Source organism: Xiphias gladius, chromosome 18 (genome assembly GCF_016859285.1).
Source record: "Xiphias gladius isolate SHS-SW01 ecotype Sanya breed wild chromosome 18, ASM1685928v1, whole genome shotgun sequence".
Lineage (NCBI taxonomy): Eukaryota > Metazoa > Chordata > Actinopteri > Istiophoriformes > Xiphiidae > Xiphias > Xiphias gladius.
The window spans coordinates 21,072,729-21,097,018 of record NC_053417.1 but is presented as its reverse complement, the minus strand read 5'-3'; the positions used below and the strand labels follow the sequence as shown (position 1 = coordinate 21,097,018).

At 42.3% G+C, this 24,290-nt stretch overlaps 2 protein-coding genes across 3 annotated transcripts; one reads left to right on the top strand and one right to left on the bottom strand.

The window, feature by feature from the left end:
- Positions 1-645: 645 nt before the first annotated feature.
- Positions 646-1,938, top strand: LOC120804250 (lens fiber major intrinsic protein-like). Its single transcript, XM_040153582.1, has 4 exons — positions 646-1,005; positions 1,279-1,443; positions 1,545-1,625; positions 1,753-1,938. Exons 1-4 carry the CDS (start codon positions 646-648, stop codon positions 1,936-1,938), a joined length of 792 nt encoding a protein of 263 aa, XP_040009516.1.
- On the bottom strand, positions 1,380-23,978 carry rbm38 (RNA binding motif protein 38). 2 transcript variants are annotated; one of them, XR_005709426.1, is made up of 5 exons: positions 23,569-23,978; positions 21,905-22,028; positions 18,807-18,861; positions 5,730-6,184; positions 1,380-1,434 (listed from the first exon to the last, which is right to left on the bottom strand). XR_005709426.1 is itself a non-coding variant. In XM_040153581.1 (5 exons), the coding sequence occupies exons 2-5, from the start codon at positions 23,788-23,790 to the stop codon at positions 5,827-5,829; spliced, it is 759 nt and encodes a 252-aa protein (XP_040009515.1). In that variant the 5' UTR covers positions 23,791-23,794; positions 23,939-23,978; the 3' UTR covers positions 4,617-5,826. The 2 variants fall into 2 exon arrangements, 1 of the variants encoding a protein (XP_040009515.1); XM_040153581.1 differs by lacking the exon at positions 1,380-1,434 and having other exon boundaries at positions 4,617-6,184; positions 23,569-23,794; positions 23,939-23,978.
- Between the last annotated feature and the right edge of the window lie 312 nt (positions 23,979-24,290).

The following is a 24,290-nucleotide window of genomic DNA, read 5'->3' as shown; positions in this document are numbered from 1 at the left end:
TCTTCTTAGATACACTGTGCCTTTTGGTCTTGGTTTGTTAAAGGGGGGCGACAGAGGGGTTAAGTTTGTTTGATTTAGGATGTCCTGCACTGCCGCCCCCCGCCCCTTGGCCCTACAGGGGGATTATGGCGTCACCTGGGGCCCCTGGGGGGGTGTTATAAAGCCCCTCTCTGGCCCTCTCCCCTCCGTCAGAGAGGCTAAAAGGTCCACCGGACACTCTGTCTATCCCCATCTCTTCTTTAGAAATACCCCTTTAGCATTGATGTCCACCTCCTCTTGAAAACTCATCCCACCTGAGATCTACACTCATACTCCCACATTATCTCACACCTATGTCTTTGCAACAGGTGGACAGAGGTGGCAAGCGAACGCAGCTGAGTTGACTTTAACAACCCAGTTCACGGCTTGGTAAAGACCTGTTAAGTGGATTCGTCTGTTTACTTTCTAAAATCCTGTTTTGTCTTTGAACTGACTCTCTGAGTGTTTTTGGTCAGCCAAGTTAGCTGACTACAAAAGGGAGATCCTTTTTTGGTTATTTTTGGTATTTGAAGAGGACCGAAAAGGTACACATTTACCTTTTCTAGGCTCATCCTGATTCACTTTTAAAATCTTCATCTGGTGGAGAGCCTCAAGAGAACAGTCATCATGTGGGAGTTCCGGTCCATGAATTTTTGGCGGGCAGTCTTCGCAGAGTTCTTTGGGACCATGTTCTTCGTATTTTTCGGCATGGGCGCTGCCCTGCGCTGGACCACCGGGCCTCATCATGTCCTTCATGTAGCCCTGTGCTTTGGGCTGGCAGCTGCCACCCTCATCCAGTCCATTGGCCACATCAGCGGCGGCCACATCAACCCTGCCGTCACCTTTGCCTACCTTGTTGGCTCGCAGATGTCTCTTTTCCGCGCCATTTTCTACATTGTCGCCCAGTGCTTGGGTGCTGTAGCTGGGGCCGCTGTGCTGTACGGGGTCACACCGCCCAACATGAGAGGCAACATGGCGATGAACACGGTAAGGATACTGATGTTTCAGAAAACAACAGCTACAAGTTTTTGGGATGACATGGCATTTATTTTTGAGTTTAGGAATTTGTTGACTATGGTAAAGGTATCACTTGAGGTTCAGTTCAATAAAGTATGTTTTATGAGTCCAACCAGGCCATCCATTGCAAAAATACCTGAAAAAAAAAATACCGTATTTATAATTAGTTCAAATAATTTTTTTCTCAACTCAAGTAATTTGTTTGACTGATGCAAATATTTTTATCAACCTGTGCATTTCCAGTTGCAGCCTGGCATCAGCCTGGGAATGGCCACCACTGTGGAGGTTTTCCTCACGATGCAGCTTGTGGTGTGTATCTTCGCTGTGACCGATGAAAGGAGAAACGGACGTCTGGGATCTGCTGCCCTCTCCATTGGCTTCTCTGTCACCATTGCACATCTGATGGGGGTGAGACATATGGAAAAAACAATGGCAAATCCATGCAGATACACAGAGATAAGTGTAAATATTTTGCAACACAATACAGTAATAGATGCTTTGTTTTTCAGATGTACTACACCGGTGCCGGAATGAACCCTGCTCGGTCCTTTGCCCCTGCTGTGCTCTTCAGGAACTTCCTCAACCACTGGGTAAGTCCTGAAATCCCACTAAAAAAGATCAATCACCCCCCCAGCTTTCACGTCTCTCTCAACCGGAATCATAAATGACTGAATGAGTGAACTCATAAATGTTAACGCTGATGTTTGTTGCCGGCAGGTGTACTGGGTCGGGCCTATGATAGGAGGTGCCATGGGTGCCCTCCTGTACGATTTCATGCTTTTCCCACGCATGAGGGGTCTGGCTGAGCGTCTGGCCACATGGAAGGGCAGTCGGCCCCCCGAGGGCGAGATCCAGCAGGACACCCGTGGGGAGCCCATCGAGCTCAAGACGCAAGCCCTATAAACTTGCCTCTGCCCCCTTCTCCAATTCGGGCTGAGACATGAGGGACAAGGCCCCGAGCTACGCCAACCCCACCTCCACTGCCCCCCACCATCCATGTCTTCACACACCATCGCGCAAGACTAACCCAAATACTCACATCTAGACTAACACATAATATGATTCTCCCAGTGCCACTGTAAAAACCGACGCACATACAGGTTCACGACCTTCAACCTCAACACACAACAAGACTCCTCTACCCCCCCGTCCTCACTCTGTATTCTGAACTGGACATTGTGTTTTTGATAAGTGGTGACCAGAACCTGAACCAGCAGCCGGCTCATTTCCCCCCGACCGCCTGCTTCCTCCTCCCAGCCAGGCCTTCATCTGTGACATAAAGGAGCGTGGAAAGCCTAAAATCGAGCAGGGAGGTTTAGGGAGGGGGAGAGAGGGGGAGACCAAGGGGATGATGAGGCTGAGGCGGGGATGTGGGTATTAGGGTAAGAGGGCATGGGGTAGGTGAGGGTGGAGTAGAGGGGTGGGGATTGGGGTTTGGGTAGGGTATAGAGGGCGACACTCTGGGTTTGTGGTCATTTCAAGTTGGGTTAGACCAGTGAAGATGGGCATGCTTTTCATTATTCATCTGAATTTATCTCCATTTTAGTTTTTTTTAGGTTCATTTTGTTTTCTGCACTTCAGACACAAGACGTGGATGTATGATACCATTAGATTTTACCAGGGTTTCACTATTTTCAATCACTACATTTTATCTGTGGGTTTGTGTTTGTGTGTGTGTGTGGATACCTCTGCAGTACATGTGTGTGTGCAAGCGTGTGCGTGAGAGTGAGCGCGTGCATGTGTGTGTGCCTGCCCGTATGTATGAGTGTGTTTGCAAGTGAGTGTGTATATGTGTGTATGTGTGATCAAGATTGCAGACACGGTACTTTCATTTCGTTTTATTTTCATTACTGCTCTCCTGTTTCGTTCCATTAACTGTGTTCATTTTGTCATCAATTTTTAAGACACGATCATTTCTCCTCCCTTCACTGTGCTATTTGCTATGATATTCATTTTTACATAAACCATCTGCTTTTTTGTTCTGAACCAGCGCAATCCAAATGAAATGTTGTATCCCAGGCTTTGATAGTAGTTCTGTTCACTGCAGATCGGCTGTTTCAGGCGTTTCAATAAAATTTCAATGATAATAAACGTAAAAAGGTGATACAAGGTCATTTTTCTTCCTTTAACCTTTGCACTTTGTGGAGTTTGTGGGCACGGAGGAAAGTGTGAGCTGCAGTAATTAATTTTGGCCAGGAGATGGCGAAAAGATAACATGATAGACTCTTAACATCTAAAATTAAAATTAGTGGAGGGAACCTAAGTGATTTTTGGGTGAAAATAAATCATAAAAGGCGATAGTTCACAGTGGCACGTATGCTTTAAGAAAAACAATGCTGTACTTGAATACTGTAAAATGTAGGGAGATATACTTAAGGGAGGGGTTGTTTGGGTAAGAAAGGTTCCACCCCACCAAAGACTATTGCTCATGTTTGATAAGACACATGGTTAAAACTGACACATACAATTATCTTCCACTGTCTTGTGCTCTTGTACATCACAGCTGATAATTTTCAGTATACTCCGCCTCCAGCGCCCTGACAAAACAAAGACACTTAAAGGATGTCTGGTGATATTCTACATTTTACTAAGAGTCAACAAATCCCATGAATAGACTAAAACCAACAGTGAATTGATGTTTCCTACGTAGCCGAGTCCAGATGATTCCTGTGTGCCATAGATCTCAGTTCTGGTCCAAAAACTATAAATAAAACACATCAATGAGCCACATTGTTGCCCTGGGTGACACGCACCTTCATTATAATGAACCTGGGCATTGTAGTTTATTTTGAATAGATCCCACATACACCGTGCTGCTGTTGGAAATCACAAAAGCACCAAATACAATATTTACTCCTGTTTGAGAAAAGTTTTCTAAAAACTACATTTTGCAGCTTTTAGGATAATATTTTGCCCTTTTTAAAAAAAAAAACAAACAAACTATATGTCTGTTACATATTGTTGTTGATACTGTTGAACAGTTGAGGTCAAAGCACTTGAGAAACAGAATAATGTGTAGTCGGTTTTAGTCTTTTCATGGGATTTGTTGACAATAACAAAAATACAGAATATCGCCAGCCTTTTCCTTTAGGTTTCATGGCATGTGGGAAAGAGGTGTAGCCTACAGTTCAGCCACACTAGTGACTACAAGCCATAATGTACTGTATATGAACTAAAACAAAAAAAACAAACAAACCAAAAACATCAGCTTTGTACAAAGTCTGTCAGATTTATTTAAAAGAATAGCTTTACAAATTGGGAGATATGCTTCTTTGCTTTCTAACAGAGGGCGGGATGAAAACAGTAATGAGATCTTCTCATCTAACTCTTGACAAGAAAGTGAATAAGCATATTTCCCAAAATGTTGAACTATTCCTACCAGTCCATCGGTGTAAAGTATATTTAGCGACACAAGTAAATGTCTATGACTTATATGACTCCTGTGACTCTCCAGGCTATGAGTAGCTCTTTAGTTAGATATAGCACTTTATTAATCCCAAAGGGATTCATTAACCACAATTACTATAATTCGATGACAATCAGAAAACAATAGCATGCCTTTTTTTTTTTTTTTTTTTTTAGAAATATTCATTTTATTTTGCATATTTGTTTTAAATGTGACGTATGGCTTAGTTTATGACTACTAAGGTGGTGCCACAGCACCGAGAGAGCAGTATTATCGCTAAAGCGTCTGTCTGTATTCTGCAGCTGGGAAACCAAGAAAACAAAAAACAAAGAAACAACTCTGACCAGTACAATGGGCTGGAAAAGGAGCTTGGTCCTTACACTGGTGTATACTGCATCGCTCTAATTCTCTGTCACTCACACACACAGACACAGGCACAAAATACACTCACACACATTCAGTTACAACATATACTTCTTGACACCTAGATCCAAACACTTTTACTTGATATGTATTGACAGCTATGTAATTAAAGTATCATAAAACCAAATCCAGACTCTTTTGCTCCAAAAGTTACAGGTCAAAAATATCCTAATAAGTGACTGCGGGAATGTCATGTGATGACTATTGTGTCTTAAGTGTTAACAAAGTCTTTCTCTGAGTAATGCTCTAGCAGTAGCAATATAAAAACAATATACCAGTGTTTCTACCTTATTCACGCTTATCCTTTGTCATCATAATTGCATATTCTGTTAAACTGTGATTATCACCATGTAATAACTTGCCAGCGGTAGATATAAAGAACAAAAGGGAGTACAATGACCATTTTGTTCATTTGAGATGAGAGAATAATAAAAATGACAAATTGAACCAGGTACAGAGAGAGAGATCTCTAAGGCCATAGACAGAAACGTAACCTTGACAAGGAGGTAATTGGACCTGCGTTTCTGAAAGAGGAACTGGCTTCCAGCTTGGCTAATATCCAGCATTCGGCTCAGTACCTTTGGAGAAACTGCAGCCGCAGCATCATGTCAAACAGACATATTTCTCATTGTCTTTACCCATGCACTCTCCAGCAGTCAGACTGCCTCTGACCTCTGCACTGAGGGTCAACGGTATGAGTGAAACGTCCAGAGGATTACCAGTCGTCTCACTCCAGTCCCTGACTTCTGCCACTTATGAGAAACATTCAGATCGTATGCTGATGACAATGGCAATAAAACTTTATTACAACAATAATATATAAAAAACAGGAATGAGAGTGCTTTCTAAAAGCCCTTTTGATTACATCACACCCTCCTCCTGGTTATCCAGTCTCATCCTGATGATGCCACAGCTCAACAGTCACGCATCATTTCAGCAGCTCCAGCTCCGCCCAGAGCTGCTCACTGCATGCGGTCGGGCTGGTGCAGGGGGTAGTGGAGGAAGGCCTGTGGGGCGGCAGACACGGCTGTGAGTGCAGCCAGAGGTGGATGGATGGCAGCCGGAGGCGTCGGGGATGCGGTGAGAGCAGGTGCCGGGGTGCCGGGGGAGAAGCTGTAGCTGAGGTAGCCAGCAGAGGGCGACGGTGAGGGGGCGTAGGGGTACTGCTCCAGTCCTGTGGGGGCGTAGTGGCTGTAGGCGGAGCTGTAGTCCAGGTAAGGGGAGGCGAGGGCTGCTGCTGCTGCTGTGGGGCTGATCTGGGACTGCAGCACCAGGCTGGGCTGGAGGAACGCCTGGGGGTAGACGTACTGCTGGGTGAGCCTGGACAGAGAGCAGAACCAGGGTGAGGACCAGAGAAAAAATGAACTGATCAAAAAGAAGAGATTCAACTAATGTTTACTTTCATTATTGATTAATCTGCAAATTATTTTCTCGATCATTCGCTGGTCTAGAAAACAACAGTGTTCAAAACTGTGAAAGATGCCCATCACTATTTCCTAGAGCCCAAGGTGTTGGGTCTTTTTTTGTTTGGCCAACAGTCCAAAACTCAAAGAGATTAAATTTACTATAATGTAAGACTTGGAAAAACAGAAAATTCTCACATTTGGGAACCTGAGACCTCAGATGTTTGGCATTTTTGCCTGGAAAGTGACTCACCAAGTTAAAGGATTAACAAAATAGTGGCAGATTCATTTTCTGTCGATTGATTTATGGTTTAATCAAGTCATCACTGCAGCTCTAGTAGCAAGCATTTTGATTATAAATTAATTTATGTAATTTTTTTAAGCATAAATGCCAATATTTTTCATGGTAAAGCTTCTCATATGTATATATTTGTAGTTTTTTCCAAGCTTACTATTATTACTATATTATTACTATTACTATTTCTTTTTTTTTTTGGAATGTTGATCGGACAAAACAAGCAATTTATATTTGCAATTACTTGGAGTCTGAGAAATTGAGATGGCATTTCATCATGTTCTGATATCAACAGACCAAACAATTAATCATTTAGTCAAGAAGTGATTCAGTGGATTAATCATCGACGAAAATAATAATTACATGCATAATATAATAGATGTAGCTGATATTCTAATTAAGACCCAAGAATAAAAGAAGTGTGATACAGGAGTGTGTTTCATAAAAACAGGAAAAATTACACACACACAGGCCTGACCTCATTCATATCCGTGTCCGAATATCCCATGGCAGTGTCAGAAAAGTGTGATTTATGGGTGTTTAGAGGTGCCACATGTGAGATCTGATCTGATGGGTGTCTTTTAAATAACAGTGGTAACCAGAGACAGACATGTTGCACTTTTAACATGAACAAACACACAACAGTTTCTTCAGAAGCTGCTCCCTTTCTTTATATCCCAAATATTAAAAAGATGAGTCCTATAAAGGCATCCTCTTTTAAGAGCAATTAGCAGCACTTTTGCTGTTGCCTTAAAATAGACCTTCTCCCTTGTGTTTAAATTTAATTAGCACACTGCCTGAGAAACGTTCAAAAAGAAACACTTTGTTCCTAACGAATTATCAATATAATTAAAAATGAAACACTAAATAGAAATGAATTTTGATCACAACTGGTTGTATTTTTTTGAAATAAAAAAGTGGTCCCTGAATTGAATGGCTGTGAACATAAACACACACAAACTGACACAACAGATGCAGTGGATGAGATTGTTGTTACTCCGAGCCACAGCAATAATGAGAGAGGAAAAAAAAAAACGCTCTACTGTCCTGTCTCCTGTATTCAGTCATGTCCTTGCCCGAAGCTGTCCACTTAACCTGAAATGCCTCAGTTACATCTGGCAACAGCAACACTGATCAGATCAGAGGAACTAGGTTACGCTGCTGCGCTTAAGTAAAAACAACAGGACCTGACAGTCTTTAACACTTACACTCCCGTGATCAGCACCTACAGTCAAAGCCCTTAACCTGACAGTAACCTTGTCAGTGAGTCTGAACCGGCTATTGAGAGTAGCGAGAGGCGGCCTGCTGCTGCTGCTGCTGCTGCTGCTGCTGCTGCTGCTTACCCCTAAACAGAGTGAGGGCAGGGATCAGGTGTGCTTACACATCAAACACCGGGACTGGGCCCTGTTCACACCCACTCTGCTGTATACACAACACACACAGGCACACACCAGTATGTACAGTATGCCTGACAGTTTAAACGTATTTAGACGTATTGTTGTTTAATCGTACACACCGAAGCCCCTAATATTCCTGTTAAATTTCTCCTTGACTAACTTGAAAGTTGGATATAACATTTTGCACATTGAGTCATCCTTAAACACTATTTGTATTTAAGTATGTAACTGGTAACATCTTTGTGCCAAGCTAACCTGCTGCTGGCTGTAGCTTCATATTTACCAGACAGAAATGAGAGTGGTATCAATCTTCTCATCTAACTCTTGTCAAGAAAGCGAATGAGCAAATCTCCCAAAATGTAATACTATTCCTTTAAACCGAGTGACATATTATTTGCCGTTGCACGCAAAAGTGTGGCCAAATTACATATTGTTATTACATAAATGTTGATTTTTGAAGTGAATAGAAGTAAATACAACCCCTGCAGCAAAAAGACCTTAAAAATGAGCCTTTGTTCAAATGTTAATGCACTGTTAGTTTTTATTTCATGAACTTAAATAGAAAGTCAGTGCGTATTTACGATGCCTTTGCCAACTGTTAAGCACGGGGCCAGAAATATTCTGCTTTGGGGCAGCCAGTGGCACAGGAAACACTGCAGTGATAGAGGGAAGAATGGATTCAAGGAAATATCAGCAAATTCTGGATGCAAAGGTCCTGCAGTCTGTCAAGAAAGGGAAACTGAAAAGAAACTGGCCTCTACAACAGCACAATGATCCAGAGCAAACCTCAATATCCACCATGAGCTACTTCAAGAAGCAGCACAAGCTGAATCTTCTGAACGGCCTTCACAGTCCCCTGACCTGAACATCACTGAAAATATATGGGTAGATCTTGAACATGCTGTGTGTGCAAGACAGCCAAGAATAGAAAGACTCTAAGCTGCTCCAAAAAGCATTTGCAAGCTGTGATATTGCCAATGGAGGGGTTACAAAGTACTGACTCAGTACAGAATTATTATCAGAAAATGTACTTAACATATCCAAAGTAAAATTGCTTGTTCTGCAGAAAAATGGCCCATGACTGATATTATTACACATCTCATTATTTGATTGTTAATATTGATGCATACTGTATAATATTGTATGCTTGTAATCTGTTTTGTATGTAAAACCTTAACCTGTAAAGTAAACAGTAGCTATAGCTGTCTGATAAATGTAATGGAGTAAAAAGTACTATATTTCTCTTTGAAATGTAGTGGAGTACAAGTATGTAGTAGCATTAAATGAAGATACTTAAGTAAAGTAGAGTAAGTAAGTAAAGTACCTCAAAATTGTACTTAAGTAGTTACTTTCCATCACTGCTGACTGGTGCACAGAAATATATCAACACCACCTTTTTCCAACTGAGCTTTGTCCTACTTTTAACCAATTTTAAAAAAGTGACAAAATCACAAATGCAGGAATGTCTCATGTCAAATAACCAAAAGTTGTCTAACTGTGGCGGAAAACTTTGTGTTCACGTACGACGCCGTCACTCACAGTAAGAAAATGATTAAGAAACGACATTTTCAGGGTCTGTAGGGGAGGTGTGGCCAAGAAGGGAGCGCCCTGACAAAGATAAAACTTGCAGGCTGATGACACACAACAACATAAAGTCAAAACAAAGCTGAAGCTAATAACAACCCCCATCCCCACTCCTCTGTATCCCATCTCTCCTTGCTCCCTCTGTTAGTCTCTCCCTGAGCAGAAGTGCAGTGTCATTTCCACGGCTGTGTGCCACTGTCTGCCTGCACCAGCCTGACTGATCCAATGTGACAGTGGCATCGTACGAAAGGGAGCTGCGCCTTGCCTCTCTCCTCCCTGTGCCTGGCATCATCACTGGCTGTCAAACACACATTTATACATACGTGCACGCACGCACGCACGCACGCACGCACACTCAGGGGGTGTAGAAAGACATTTATGCAAATACTCATGCACATAAATTACCAAGCATGCGTGCAGAAAAACTGAACATGCAAGACTGAATGAAACGGGAATAATACACGTACACAGTTAACAGGTTGTGTGTAGTCAGTTAAGCAGCTTAGAAGGGGATGTGGATAAGTAAGTGTGTGTGTGTGTGTGTGTGTGTGTGTGTGTGTGTGTGTGTGTGTGTGTGTGAGTGGGGGGTTCAGGCAAGGCAAGGCTAATTGGCGCAGCTGCATGGGTGTACGCTCACTAACAGACCCATGAGAGCAGAATAACCTCCACTGACTCCCCACTCCCTACCTCCCCTCTCTGGGTTTACTCCCTCACAGCCAGCTTCCTCTGCTGGACTCCCCCTCACCGTCCTTCCTCAGAACCAGGCAGCAGGATAAAAGAGATGTATTGAGTAAAAAGAATTTAAAAAAAAAAAAAAAAAACTTCCGCATTTTTTTTTCTTTTTTTTCTTTTGGCAAAGGTCGAGGTCAGGACTCCCTGAGCGAGGAATGAGCGGGAGGGAGAAAAGAAGGGAGAGATGCTGAGAGGTGAAGGATCAGCCATCATATCCTTCATGCCTTAGGACAGCCACGCTTTTAATAGTTCAGATGAGGGATGTGAGGAGGGTGAGTCAGTCAAAGACACAAACACACACTAATGGAGACACACACAGATGACCTTCCGTCCTCTCTCCATAAACACACAGACACAGACAGACACACACATACAGCTTGAGGGAGGGTGAGAGATGGAAAGGCCAACATCAGCGCTGGACGCTCAGCTCTCATGTCAGCAAGCAAGAAATGCCCTTAAATTTGATTAATACAAACAGGGCTGTGTGATGTGGAGAAAATGCGCAATAAGTTTACTGGATATTATCGTGGCAGTGAAAGTCTTGATGATTTCAATGTTTCTTAGATTGTATGTGCTAAAAAATGTAAATCTTGCAAGTGAACAGATTTTGTTGTCAGTGTAATTCAATCAAAATATCTGTTTCACTATCATTTCTTGCATGGTTGTTGCACTTGATTGAATGACACGTTAGTTGAAACAAATAGAGGTAGTTTTGGTCTACTATTTGCATTTGATTTGAACAGCTGATAGAATATTGAGGCATTTTTCCCTTCCTTTTTGCATTCATTAGCAGTGAAAAAACACAAGAATAAAGCTGACTTTAATTTTTAGAAAATTGAGTACTTTTCTGCAGAATAACATGTAGATGCAGAATGCAAATGTCAGGGAATCATTGTCCCCCGATTGGCTATTACTGTTCTGATAGAGGCTGAAACTAATGACTATTTTCCTTGATCAATCATTTTGGTCTATGGAATAACAGACAATAGTGAAAAATTTTGATCACAATATTCTGGAGACGCAAGCTGACGTCTTTGAATGACTTGTTTTGTCTGACCCACCCAGAAACAGTCAGTTTACACTGATATAAAACAGAGAAGAGCAGCAAATCCTCACAGTTGAGACGAACCAGGTAACGTTTGGCACTTTTGCTCGAAAAATGACAAACGATTAATCGATTGTCAAAATAGGTGCCAACTATTTCTCTGTCGATCGATTAACTGAACCGTGCCTGCTCCAGCTCTGATCATACACGTGATTGATCATGCGATTCAGATTCACACCAAAAAAAATGTGCAAATCTTGGATTCTGACCAACTTTTATCCAGTTTTGAGTTAGCAGCTGTTTGTTAAACATCAACCGTCTGCAGGTGCTTCACAGTAAAAGTCTTCCACCTCCCTGCCTCATGCCTTGCTCTCGTCACATTCGTGGCAGTTGAAATATTTTTCCTGTGAGCCGCCTGCATGCAGAGAGTTAACCTAAAATACTAAGTCGCTGTTGGTTAAAAGTTGGCCTCGATCTATAATTGTATTTTTTTTTTTTTTATGTACGTTTTTGTCGGCATCAGATTATGGCTCCAAAAAGCACTGCAAAAGGATGAGTAGGTGCAGAGGTTAGTGTTGAAATGCAGATCAAAAGGTAAAAACTGAAGAACTGAAAAATGCAAATGTAGATCAGAATGTGTCATCTTTTAACAGACAACTGAACAAAATGGGAGCTTTCTGTGCTATGAAAAGCTTCTCACATGACCCTTTATTTTTTTCAAATTAGGCTTTTCATGCGACAGAAGTGCCTCTCTTAATTGGGTCCCCGGGTAAAAGGAATATACACCTGAGGGTTCACCATCTACCTAATCCCAAGCCCCCTACCCCCCTACCCATACCCCCACCCACCTACCAGACAGAGAGAGCTAACTACAGGCTGAGAGAGAGGAGGAAAGAGCGAGAAAAATAGAGGGGGCGGTAGGCAGACAAAGAGGAAACAGAGGAAGAGTGAAAAAATTGGAGATTTACTGTAGAGAGAAAACAGCCGAGAATTTGGACGTATTATTGGGAGTCAACATATCGACGCCCACAGAGGCTTTTTTATGATTCACTGATGTTTCACTGAGGAACATTTTTCACTCGACCATAAATGCATTTCACACACAAAAGCGAGCACCAGTGTCACATCTACCACCGGCTCTATAGCTCCACTGAACCACTAAACAAGGCCACAGGTGTGCTGTTAGTTTGTCACCCCCCGCCCCCGCCTCTACTCTGCTGTCTCAACAGGAAGTACCCCCGCCACCGCCCCGCCACCTTAAACAGCCCCTCCACACGTCCATCTCCTTCCTCTCCTTTCTTTTTCTTTCTCTCAAAAAATAATCACCAGAATATTAAACAAAAAAAACCACAAAAAAAAAAGAATTTCAGTTCTGCAAAGCAGCCACATTGGGTGCTATAGTCAGACAGCAGGTAGCCATAGGGGACAGATGCCTTCCCTCCCATTCCCCCCCAACCCGACTCAGCTGTAACCCTGAGCTGCGTTTGGCCTCAGCCCGTCCTTTGTCGTCTTAAAACTTTAAGCAAATATGCCAAAGCGGTAGCCAGAGCTCTGCTTTGTTTGAGTTTATCTTTGTTATTTGCTGTTTACTGTGTGTAGAGGCAGTGCAATATCTGAGCGACAGACCCTAAAGCCCCCTGGGAGCCCAGACGGAGGGGAAACAGGAGCAACAGAAAACTGCAAACGGATTGAGGAACGATTTTATTTTTAAGAGGAACAGTTTGAGATTTTGACAAACAAGTTTATGCACTTTTGTGAGTTAGATGAGAAGACTAGAAGATTTAAAATGACAATTACAACACCAACGGATTAAACAAGCAAGATATAAGATGTTAATGAGTGAGTTTTAGAGTTGCTGTTAGGTGGATCTTGTTATCTGTGGACAGCACCAGACTAACTGTTTAGCCCCGTTTCCGGTCTTTATGCTCATCTACGATAATCGGCTGCTTGCTAACCAGTAGCTTTATATTCAACGTGAAAACACGAGTACTATCGATCTTCTCATCTACTTCTCAGCAAAAATAGTGAACAAGTGCAGTTCCCAAAATGAACTATTCCTTTAAGGTTCATATACCATTATATATTACTGCAATCAGCAGAATTAGAGTTTCGGTTTCACACATTTCTTTGTCAATGTGACTGCACAGGACCAGACCTGACTAGGTGCTTCATTTGTTTGACAGACTTTTATCAGACATCCAAATCTCATTCGAAAAGACATCTGGTGAAATTGTTTCTTCGCTACTTAATATTTACAGGCAAAAAGAATGGCTTGACATGGGCAACTTTATACTTTGCAACACTGTACACTCTTTCCATGATATTATTATTACTATTCTAAACACATACACTATATGTAGCCCATGTTTTCCCACTGTTTTAAATGTTGATCATATGGTAGTCTTAAGGTAAAAGTCAGTTTCTCCACACAGTTTTTTTCATTGACAGTTTGAGTCCAGTAGTCCTTTGTTTTGGATGGTTTGCCTGCAGCAATTTTGTAAGATGGGACTTTCTTGCAAGCAGGCAAGAGTATTATAAAGTGTTATTCATCCTGAGCCACGGCTTTATCTTTGATTTTGCCCAAGTATAATATGACATAAGAACGATCAACTTCTATTCCAACAATTTTTTATTATTTCTTTTGCAATTTCTGGTGACATTGGTGGTGACTTCTCGGGATGCAGCGATACAATCTGCCAGCTAAGCAGATCCGTGTTGGGGCTGATATTGACTTAAACGAGTGAGTACTGGCCAGATCCACATTAAACACAGGTTCTTCCTCAGTGACAGTTTTACAGTAAAATTCAGCGTTTCAGTTCAGTTTTTCTTTTTCATTTACCTTGTTTCTTCCTGTATGCACCTGTGTTTCGTATCTTTTTTGTTTTGTCCTTGAATTGTTATTGCTCTGTTTTGAATATCAGCACTGCAAGTGTGCATTTGTTCACAAAAATGCACAATAAAGAAAAAATTATAAACAAAAAAAGTATCCCATGTTTTAGAACCATGTCTCATCTTACATAAAAATGTTCCCAATGAGCTCCACACAGTGAAGTATAGAGATTAAATTAGGAAAAAAGAGCACTGGTATCAGTATTGTGAGAGAAAATGTTGGATTGGCACATCCCTAGTAATTTTAATTTGAACCTCGAGCTATTTCTTTTAGTTGATTCCTAAAATTAAGAAAAAAAAAGAAAAAAGAAACTCCTTTACTTTGCCAAGAAATGTTTGAAACTGACTGCAGTCATACTGATCATGTCAAAGACACATCTAGCCTCGGAGCAGAGAGATCTGATCTGGACAGATGTGCCCTTTGCATGTACTAAAACGAGAAGCATAAAGGTTTGACAGGCTGTAGGTTTGCTCATCCCTCTTACATGCAGTTTTTGTCCAAGCTGTACATTAATCTAACCACCTTCAGTGATTTCCTACATTTAACAGAATGACAAACCACAAAGAGCTCGAATTGTTATGTGTTCATTTTACACGTAGGTGGAGAGATAAATAACAGCGGGTTGAGTTTCCTGTTGTCAAGAAGTGAATCTGACATTCACTCAAAGTACAACACCTCTTGCAGCTGTGCCTATATCTCCTGAGGTTAAAGTTGTTAGTATCGCTTCTTCTTCCACAGCAGTTTTTTCCCTAAATACACCATCAAACAAAGAAACGGAATCCGGTTCACAAGATACATCGTGAACTGATTGTTTGGTTAGATCTCTCACTCAACGTATGCTTTTGTTGAAAAGGAAGTGAATATATGCGGCGCCGAAATGATTCAACAATAAAAACAATAAACTGGAAGAAAAATTTCACTGGATCTCTCTTCTTTTTTTTTTTGGTTAAAAATCCGAGATAATCCTGATACATCAGGCTTTGGTGAAATTCCCTTCAGAGCCACAGAAGACATTATATTTTGAACGGTTCTCATAATGAGAAAACTGAACTTCTTGTGTAAAATCAGGAGTGGCTTTTTAATCTATTATCTGATCAACAGTTAATGGACGATAATGTTAAGTCATTGATCAAGCTGGTTCAGCTTCTCAAATGTGAGGATTTTTAATATTTTCTTTGTTTTATATCACTATAAAATGGATTATCTTTGTGTTTTGAACTGTTGACTCTGATAAATCATGATCGGTCCTCCTTTTCCATTTATGCCTTTATCAGAAAGTTGCCTTTGAAGTGGGGATGCTGTGGTTCATGTTTGGCACCTTAAACCCCTAGGCCAACAGAGCATCCTGTTATGGATGTTTTTCTGATATTTTATAGATGACAAATGATTTTTCAGCTCACCAGAAACGAATCAACAGATTACCTGACAACGAAAATAATATGTCAGTGCAGCAGTTTGTTCAAACAAATCACGGAGATGCACTTAAAATTACTAATTGTATTACTTCAAAATAAAAGGTTGTGCTCTTAGTAAAGATTTTATCAATAGTTAAAGAAAATGTATTACTTTAACATTAACATTTCTAACTGTAAACTTGATGGCTTATTGTGAAAAAAAAAAAAAGAATTCTTCTCCACTTTAAAAAATAAGCCGTCAAGTGTACAGTCAGCTCGTAACCTGTCAACCCAAACATTTATTTATGCGACATAACAGCTTACTGGTCTACAGCAAAGCATTAATATATACCTTTGAACCACTCATAAAATGACTTATTGTGTGCCTTGTTGTAAAATGGCAGCAATTTTTGAAAAATGGTTAGAAATGAGAAGTTCAGGTCTTCGGTATCTCCTCAGTATCCTGTGTTACTTTGCTGTTAGGAATGACTGATTTTTTTTTTTTCTTTTTGTTAATCTGTGGATTATTTTCTCAATTAACTGATGAATTGTTAAGATATCAGAAAATAGTGAAAAATGCCCACCAACCAACAGTCCGAAACCCAAAGATACCCACTGGAACTTAAAAGAAAAAAGCAGCAAATCCTAGATAGATATCTTAAACCCACAACTGTTACAAACTGCTAATACTTGAATATGCAGGGCTCTCCAAACGAATAAACAATGTGCAACCCTGTGTGTGTTTGCCTTTCAGGCGTGTTAGTTAGTGTTGGTGTGCCAGGTGATGTTTTGCCTCTTTCCTTTCAGTCTGCGAGGTGTCAAAGCTGTGATTCCCCCTGAAAGCAGAGATTAGAGGAGCGACTCCCTCTGCTTATCACTGCGGGAGACTTTCAAACAGCCCATCATCACTCATTCATAGACTCATCTGGGTCAGCCTCAATTCCCTCATCACTCATTCAGAAATTGAGGACTGCAATATTAATAGCACTCAGAACAGTTGAGGTTTTTAATGGACTTTTCTGCAGCCACAGGATCAGAACTTGTCATCCTGCAGAAAGTCAGTTCGAAGAGATCTTTTCCAAAACACCACATCCTGTCTATTCCTTAAAATACAGAACAACAAGCCTGTAAAACCTACAAAATGTGTTTTCGTCAAACAAACCGAGTACGCTTTTCCTGAAATAGCAGATGTTTCATTTTTAAAATGACACCTGCAAAGTAAAGAGCATACCCACGTACACATAACAGATACTGGTGAGACTGGTTGACAATGTCCTCTTCTAAGATCACCTAAGCAACAGTGATACACAGAACATCTGAGTCAAGCCTGAGTAAGTGTTGTCAGAAGAGTCATCTATGATCAACTTCCACAACAAGACGCTGCTGGGTCCGACCTGCAGCGTCTCTCTGCCATCTCTAACAGCCCTGGGAGTGAATCACCCTCCATGCTTCACTCATCAACTGAGTCATCAAGGTTTCCTTTTGTGCTCACAATGGAGCTCAGGGAGACTGGATGGGGATTACAATGAGTTTCCAAGCAGGTCGGGTTCCTGAGAAACCACCAGCAGCTCTCATGATGCCACCGCTGCCATTCAGCTCTACGTACAAAATCCTTTATCACTGTGGATTTTATACTGCGATATTCATATATACAGTATAATGTGATGTTTTTGGATTAAATAACCAAACAGGAATGTCTGTGAGTAATCCAAATTAAATACCTAACAATTCAATGTTCTTCCTTACATTTAGGGCCGCAACTAAGGATTATATTCATTATCGATTAATCTGACAATTATTTTCTCGAATAACCCAGTAACCATTGTGTTTATACAATGTTAGAAAATGGTGAAAAATGCCTGCAAAACATTTCTATCAAATCATTACATTTGAGAAGTTGGCATCAGCAAATATCGTTTATTGTTGCAGTTCTAATTACATTAACTTCCTATACTACATCGCCGGTTAATTATCTTTTAGAGAAACTGAATCATATATGATCGGGCTGTGTTGTACTTTAATTTATATTCCTCACAGTAACTCTGTTTACATTCTTTCATCATATTATGTGATATACTGTAGAGCGGTGATAGGCTAGGCATGCGTACTAAGTTGAGTAAGTCTCATTACTGAATAGGAGACTACTGACGTGTGGTCGCCATGTCTGTGCTCTTTCATTCAACGTGATAGGGAGCGGTAATCGCAGTGAACAAGGGTTTCGCAGTGGAGATGGCTTTGCTAGCTGTGTGTTATACTGAAAAGGAGACGGCAGCCGAGTCTGTTGTCACCCTCACTGTCGGCATTCTTCATGGGCATCACGAGAAAGCAAAAGCTGCCCAGTCACAGTCCTTGCGCTCCCCACGTGGCACTTTATCACCGAAGCCAATGAAGCCCCGATGTGCAGTAACATTTCTGAGGAGTCGCACTTCAGCTAAAGATTAGTCAATGTCTGTAACCCCTTAACGGATCCAGCTTTGGATTCATCTTGTGACTCCTTCTGGCGGGTGCTGACCCTCAGCTTGGGAACAACTGCCCTAATACACCCACGAGCCACAAAAGCAAATATAAATGACATGGCAAAATCTCTGACAGATGACAAATTTATATCGTGTCGCAGTATATACTGTCAAATCACACAACGCTACATCTAGTCATTAGTCGCAATGTTGATGCAGCAGTGTCTGTGGGCACAAACGTGAGGAAAAAAGAGATGAGAGGTAATGGCAAACAGTGTTTGTGTCTGTGTGTGTGTGTGTGTGTGTGTGTGTGTGTGAGTGTGTGTGTGTTGAGAGGAAAAAGAGATGGGATGCAGGGAAGTTTGACTAAATGGCTTGTTGCCTCAGAGTAGCCCAAGTCATGCATGAGTGATGCTCAGAACTGAGCCTCTCCTGTGTTTAATGGACCAGAGCGACAGAGAGACAACAGAAGACAAATCAAAATACGATGTACAGATGCAGATATAGAATGTGTGTTTGAAGCATCGCCGAGTTTAAAGAGGCATCATTTGTGCTGTGAGAACCCCTGGGGCTTATTTCTTTCTCTCAAATTGCAGAGTGGCACTAACTACCAAAACCCAAGTGGAGAACAGGAGCGAGTGCTCACAAATGTCAAGGATGGAGGAGTGAGATATATTGTGTTGAGGGGGAGGAGGCAGGTGAGGGAGAGAAGTGGAAATAGAGATATTGATTCTTCTCCATCTTACCCATATTGCCTCTGAGCCCACGTAGGATGGACTTGCTGAACTCCAACAGAGAGACCTGCAGACAAAGACAAAGAGAGAGAGAGGGGGATATTTTAGCTATTGGCAGCACACACAAGGAAAGAGACAGGCAGACAAGGACAGAGCCAGTTCTCCCCCTCTCTGTCTCTGTTTGTTTGTCTCAGATATTAGGATGTATATGAGGTTATTAGAGACGGACTGTTATTCCCCTCAGCATACACACAAATAATCATGCTCCCTATCGCTCACAAACATCTGTGACCTCGCTGACTCCAGAGTTCACCAGGAGTAAGCTTAGGCTGAGTAAGAAAGGAGAAACTGCCCCTCCTCTGACTTCCTTTCTACATTCTTCCCGCTATTCATTCCTCTGTTATTTCTCCTTTTACTGCCATGACTTCATCAACCCTGCTCTTTTGTTCAAACGTATATCCTAATGCACATTTTCTTTCTTTACCAGGACAAAGAGGAGACAGACGCTCTGTTATTTCTTGCTCTTAACAGTCCCATCCCCTCTCGCTCTTCTTATTCTCTCCCTCTCCTATTCTCCCGCTACTCTCAGGCACAATAACAAAATACCAAGCGCTGCCATCTCCCATCAGCTGCATGCTTGGGGAGTTGCGTCGCAGCACTGGCCAAGGAATAAGGACACACAGTCAGTTGTTGCTGGCACCACTGTGTGTCAATCAAACCTCCACTCAACGGTATTTCAGCTAGCTAGCTTTAAATGAGGCAGCGAGGGAGAGGTACTGTCAGGGTCTGGCGTGCGCTGAAACGTCGGAGGGGAAGCACAAAAGCATGTACAGTGGTGGTACACTGAAAAAGCCCGCCGGCATGAAAGCTGTGCGTTAACTCAAGCACACAAAGAGTGAATGTATGCTGGGAACGAGCAGACACAGTTGGCTGGGTGATGAGCATACCAGTGGTTTTGCATGTTTTATCCCACCAACCTCAAATTTATTTATTTAGACTGATGTACTATATTCTGGCTGCTATGGGCTTCCATTCATTTAAGTGAGGCAGAGAAAACAAAAAGGAGAGACTGGAAACTTGCTTGAGATCAATCACAATGGCCATTTAGCTGTCTTTATTATTTTTTCATCAAAGTTACATTATCTTCATATGGTAAGGAATATGTTTCCATGCACATTAGCACCCTGGTTTGAGTCTTGTCCCGCTTTTGATTGTGTTCAGGATACGGTGTCTACATGGAACATACAAAACCTTTTTACTCATATCCCTGTTTATAAGATTGTAACAGTATTGTGTACCTGCAGGTGTGATTTGATTCCTCAACATCTCAACCTCTTGTTGGGTTCTGGCTGTTTGAACTGCGTTTAACACTCTCCTGGATTTTGCTTCACTCGTAATGGAAAACAAGAGTCTCGATACAATTTAAGATCTTCGTAGCCCAAGTCAGACTTTCCCTTTAGTTTTAGCGTGTTGATCATCTTGAAATCATTTAGCTTCCACCAACCGGCCATGGTCCAGCGCTACATCCCCAAATGTCCATGACTGAGTGCGTGAGTGATAGAGTTGAGGGCGTGATGAAGTTGCGCCATTGGTCGTAGATTTACTGAGTTTTCAGACCCCTCTAGCGACTGCTTAACATGTAGCCTTAATGGGCCGTGTTTCAGTCACTATTTCATACTTGTTATGTCGTCTGACAATAGAAACATTTAAAAAAAAAAAAAACATGTAAATGAGAACATCTCTATTGGGAAATCGTCTGTATTAAAATACTGTATATGTGAGCACAGAGAATAGGAGAGAAGCAAACAGATAATGGCTGAAACCGGTTGATACTAGGCGGAATTCAAATATGATGCAATCATGTCATGTGCTAATCAGCGTATTACGTCATCTAGCGACATTTTGCGACTTTTCGAGCAGGCTTTAGCTAATTTACATTGAAAGTAGTTGTTTTACAGCGGTTCCACAGCAGTTTTCAATTACGTCTCCAATTTCCCAAATCGACCACACACAATCCAGACGTACACTAGGTTTTGACCCAGTCTTGTTTGATGTAATGACTAACAACTATGTAACTTGAGCTGATGACACACCTGCTAGCATGCTAGCTGGTTTCAGAGACAGATCTGAAACCAGGATATTGTGTTTACGAATGCAACACATTACGGAGAAACTCAAAAAACATTATTATACCAGGATACCAGTGCATATGTAAACACAGCCGGTGTTGCTGCTAGCAAAGAATATTATTATTTCCCTGTTGGTGTGTTCCTTCCTGCAATTTTTGGGATGCTGCAACATCCCAGATGTGAGAGCCAGCACAGACATGTAAAAAAATTCACACTATCCTTTTCATGACGTTTGTTGTTTGTCTTCCAGGTTTAATCTCCCCAAAACATATAGTAGTTTGTTAATGTCATGCAATATTGCAGCTGAAGTTTTGGATGTCAGTGTCACTAAGCAAGAGTATTGAAAAACAGTCTCCAGAACGTCTTGGTAACCCCATGGTTAAAGACACATACCATGCAACTCCAATGTCCCAGGTCTGCTTTCTTCTGGGGACCACTGTTGCATATCGTGCCTCTATCTCTTGCCATCTCTTCTCTCAAATTCATTACCACTTCATAACCCAATTACAGAAGACTAAATATTTACTATGGTTGGTAATGGATGTCAATCTGACTGACAACGTGAGATAATTTCCTCTTTCCTAAATTTTTAGTCGATCCTATATTCATTGTCCTGCTGCTGCAAAGACTTATTTCGCAGCTGAAAATAGTCCTCAACATATACAGTATTTACTCCTGTTTGAGTAAGGTTTGCTAAAAACCATAGGGCCCACCTTTGTAAGGGAATTGTTTAGCCTTTTTTTTAAAAAGTGAAACTATACATTCTTGACCTGTCTTTAAAAATGTACATACATAATAGGTACAAATGGGCTTGGGAAGGAGAGCCACAAACAGGGTAGGGAAGTCAGAAAGTATTCAGAGATGGAGCCTTATACTTTCAGTTAACTACATGATTCATATGTATTTGGGCAAAGCAAGGAAAAAACCTTCTGGTACGAACCTATAGATCCTGTGTGTTCAGCAGTGATCTAACACACTTACTTGTCTGCGAGCTGCGAGGCTTTGCTCCCAGGTATGCCAGGTTCACGTTGGCCTTCCTGCCATCGATGATGGGGTTGGCATCTTTGCACGCCCGCTCCGCTGCCCCCCTGTCCACCATGGTCACCTGTTGACAATGTCACAGCATTTCTGGTTAACATCACTCTGGTAAACTCTTTAGGCTACATAATTGCATCACGTGAAAGCTTCCCTATCCAGTGTGGAGGGAGTGATCCCAAACATGAGCACTCCGATGAAGCAACAGACCCAGAGCAGAGTGGCCCCTTAGGAAGCTGCTGTCCTTGTCTCTCCTCAAATGATTCAGTCTTTCAGCTGAATGCGCGAGGAGACGCTGACTCCTCTACATGAAGGGAGCAGTCTGCGTGTTTTAATGCTTCCAGTGGAGCATCGGCTGCGTGTAAGGTCTAGTGTGGGCTGATACGTGGGAGGCGGATTTGTTTTTTCAGACTGGGCTTCCAAGGATGAGATACAGAAATCTACCTTGAGGGAGCGAGTTGAGGGGAGTGGGCAGATAGCAAGAGAAAGAAGGGGCAGGGAAGGTTAAGATGCACACAGAGCAGCTACATACAGGCTGCCGACAACCACATCACCATTAAATGGGACACTGAAAATGAAACTGCCACACTTGCTTTCGTTTCACAGCATCAGACTCTGGACTCTTATGCAAACAGAGGCAAGCGGACGGTATGAAATCGCTGGGGTTCGAGAAGCTGCTGCTGGGAATTAAGACTGCTGAGGAGAAGTCAGGGATGACATGAGCACGCCGTCCCAAAGCGGAGAAAACAACTCAGCACACGCTGGTCACCTCAGCTGATTGGCTCACTGGCTATGCAGAGGGAGAGATCATTTGAACTGTTGGAAGTCAGTCCACAACGCATGAATCCCTCTCCCTTAACTCTCTGTCTCTTTAACACACAAACTCACAGTTGCTCATACAAACAACCAAAACCATCCAAGCAGCGGGGGGAAGGGCTGTGAGGGAGGAAGTCAAAATGAAACTACTGCAGCCTTATCTTTCAGAGCCAACTGACATGTCACACCTCTGTGACCAAAGACTCCACCACCCTCACCCCAATTCCCTCCCTGTCTTTCTCACACACATACAGCAGAAAGCGAGACATCTGTCCACAGCTGCAGCAGCCTATTATCTACTCAAGTGTATCTCTGTTTGTGTGTGTGTGTGTGTGTGTGTGCTTGTCGCTGCACACAGACCAGCACAGTGTGTCCCTATACTGCGTGTCTGTCTGCGCGCTCATCTGTACTTTGGGACTGCAGAGGTAATTGATGACACGCATCTATGAAATAACCTGCTACTCATGCCTCAAGCATGTGACTGCCACCACCAGACACAGTGCACATGGGCTGCTGCTGGAACAAAGTGGCAGTGTGTGCAACCTCCAAGGCCCAGAGAAGAAAATCCTGCAGGAGATTGTGATAATAACCAGGAGATTTAAAAAAAAAAAAATAATAACACAATTAACCGCAACGATAAGGTCGCTTTGAACTCATTACGGGCTCCAACAGACATGATCTAGTGTGTTTTATCCAATTAAGTCGGAGGGGCTGATAAAACCTTAATTCAAACCCAGTTTTCACCCTTCACTTGCTCAACATTTATTCCACCAGAAAACACTCGATTAACTTACAAAGCCGTATCCTCTGGATTTTCCCGTCTGCTTGTCCGTGATCACCACCGCCTCGTCGATGTCGCCGAAAGTCTCGAAATATTTCCGAAGTGAAGCATCGTTGGTGTGATAAGGCAGCCCGCCGACAAATATCTTGGTGTAAGTTGTGTCTTTCTCCATGGTGGGGTGCATTATTTCTAACGGAACCCCGACCAGCTGACCTAAAAACAGAGGTGAACTCATGCGGCTTTGGGGGGGGCGAGAATGACACAAAGAAAAAAAAAAAAAACAAGAAAGCAGCAGAATAACTTTAGGCTCCTCGGTCACCGAGAGGCTATAATAACGACGGCAGCGCGTCCATGGCCAAACACGCAGCCTCCAGATGCCTCACATTTAGCTTCTGGATGTTCAGCCCTGCTGACAGGTGTCTCGGACCCTCTTGTCTCCTGTCCCGGAAAAAAAAAAAAGGCAAAGTCTTTAAGCTTCGGTGGGCGCGTCCTGTGTGCGCCCACTCCGCGTCTGGTCCAATAGCCGAGCGGTGCGTCTTTTCCATTGGCGCATCCCGCCTCCTGCTCCACCCTGCTGCTCACACACACACACACACGTACACACTCAGGAAACCCCCACATGGCAGCTGAAGTACTTAACTGCCAGTGAAATGTAGATAAAGTTTAATTATTTGAAATCTACTATAGTGAAGAGAAGGAAAGATCAAATGGCACCAAAAATATGCTTCATAAGGA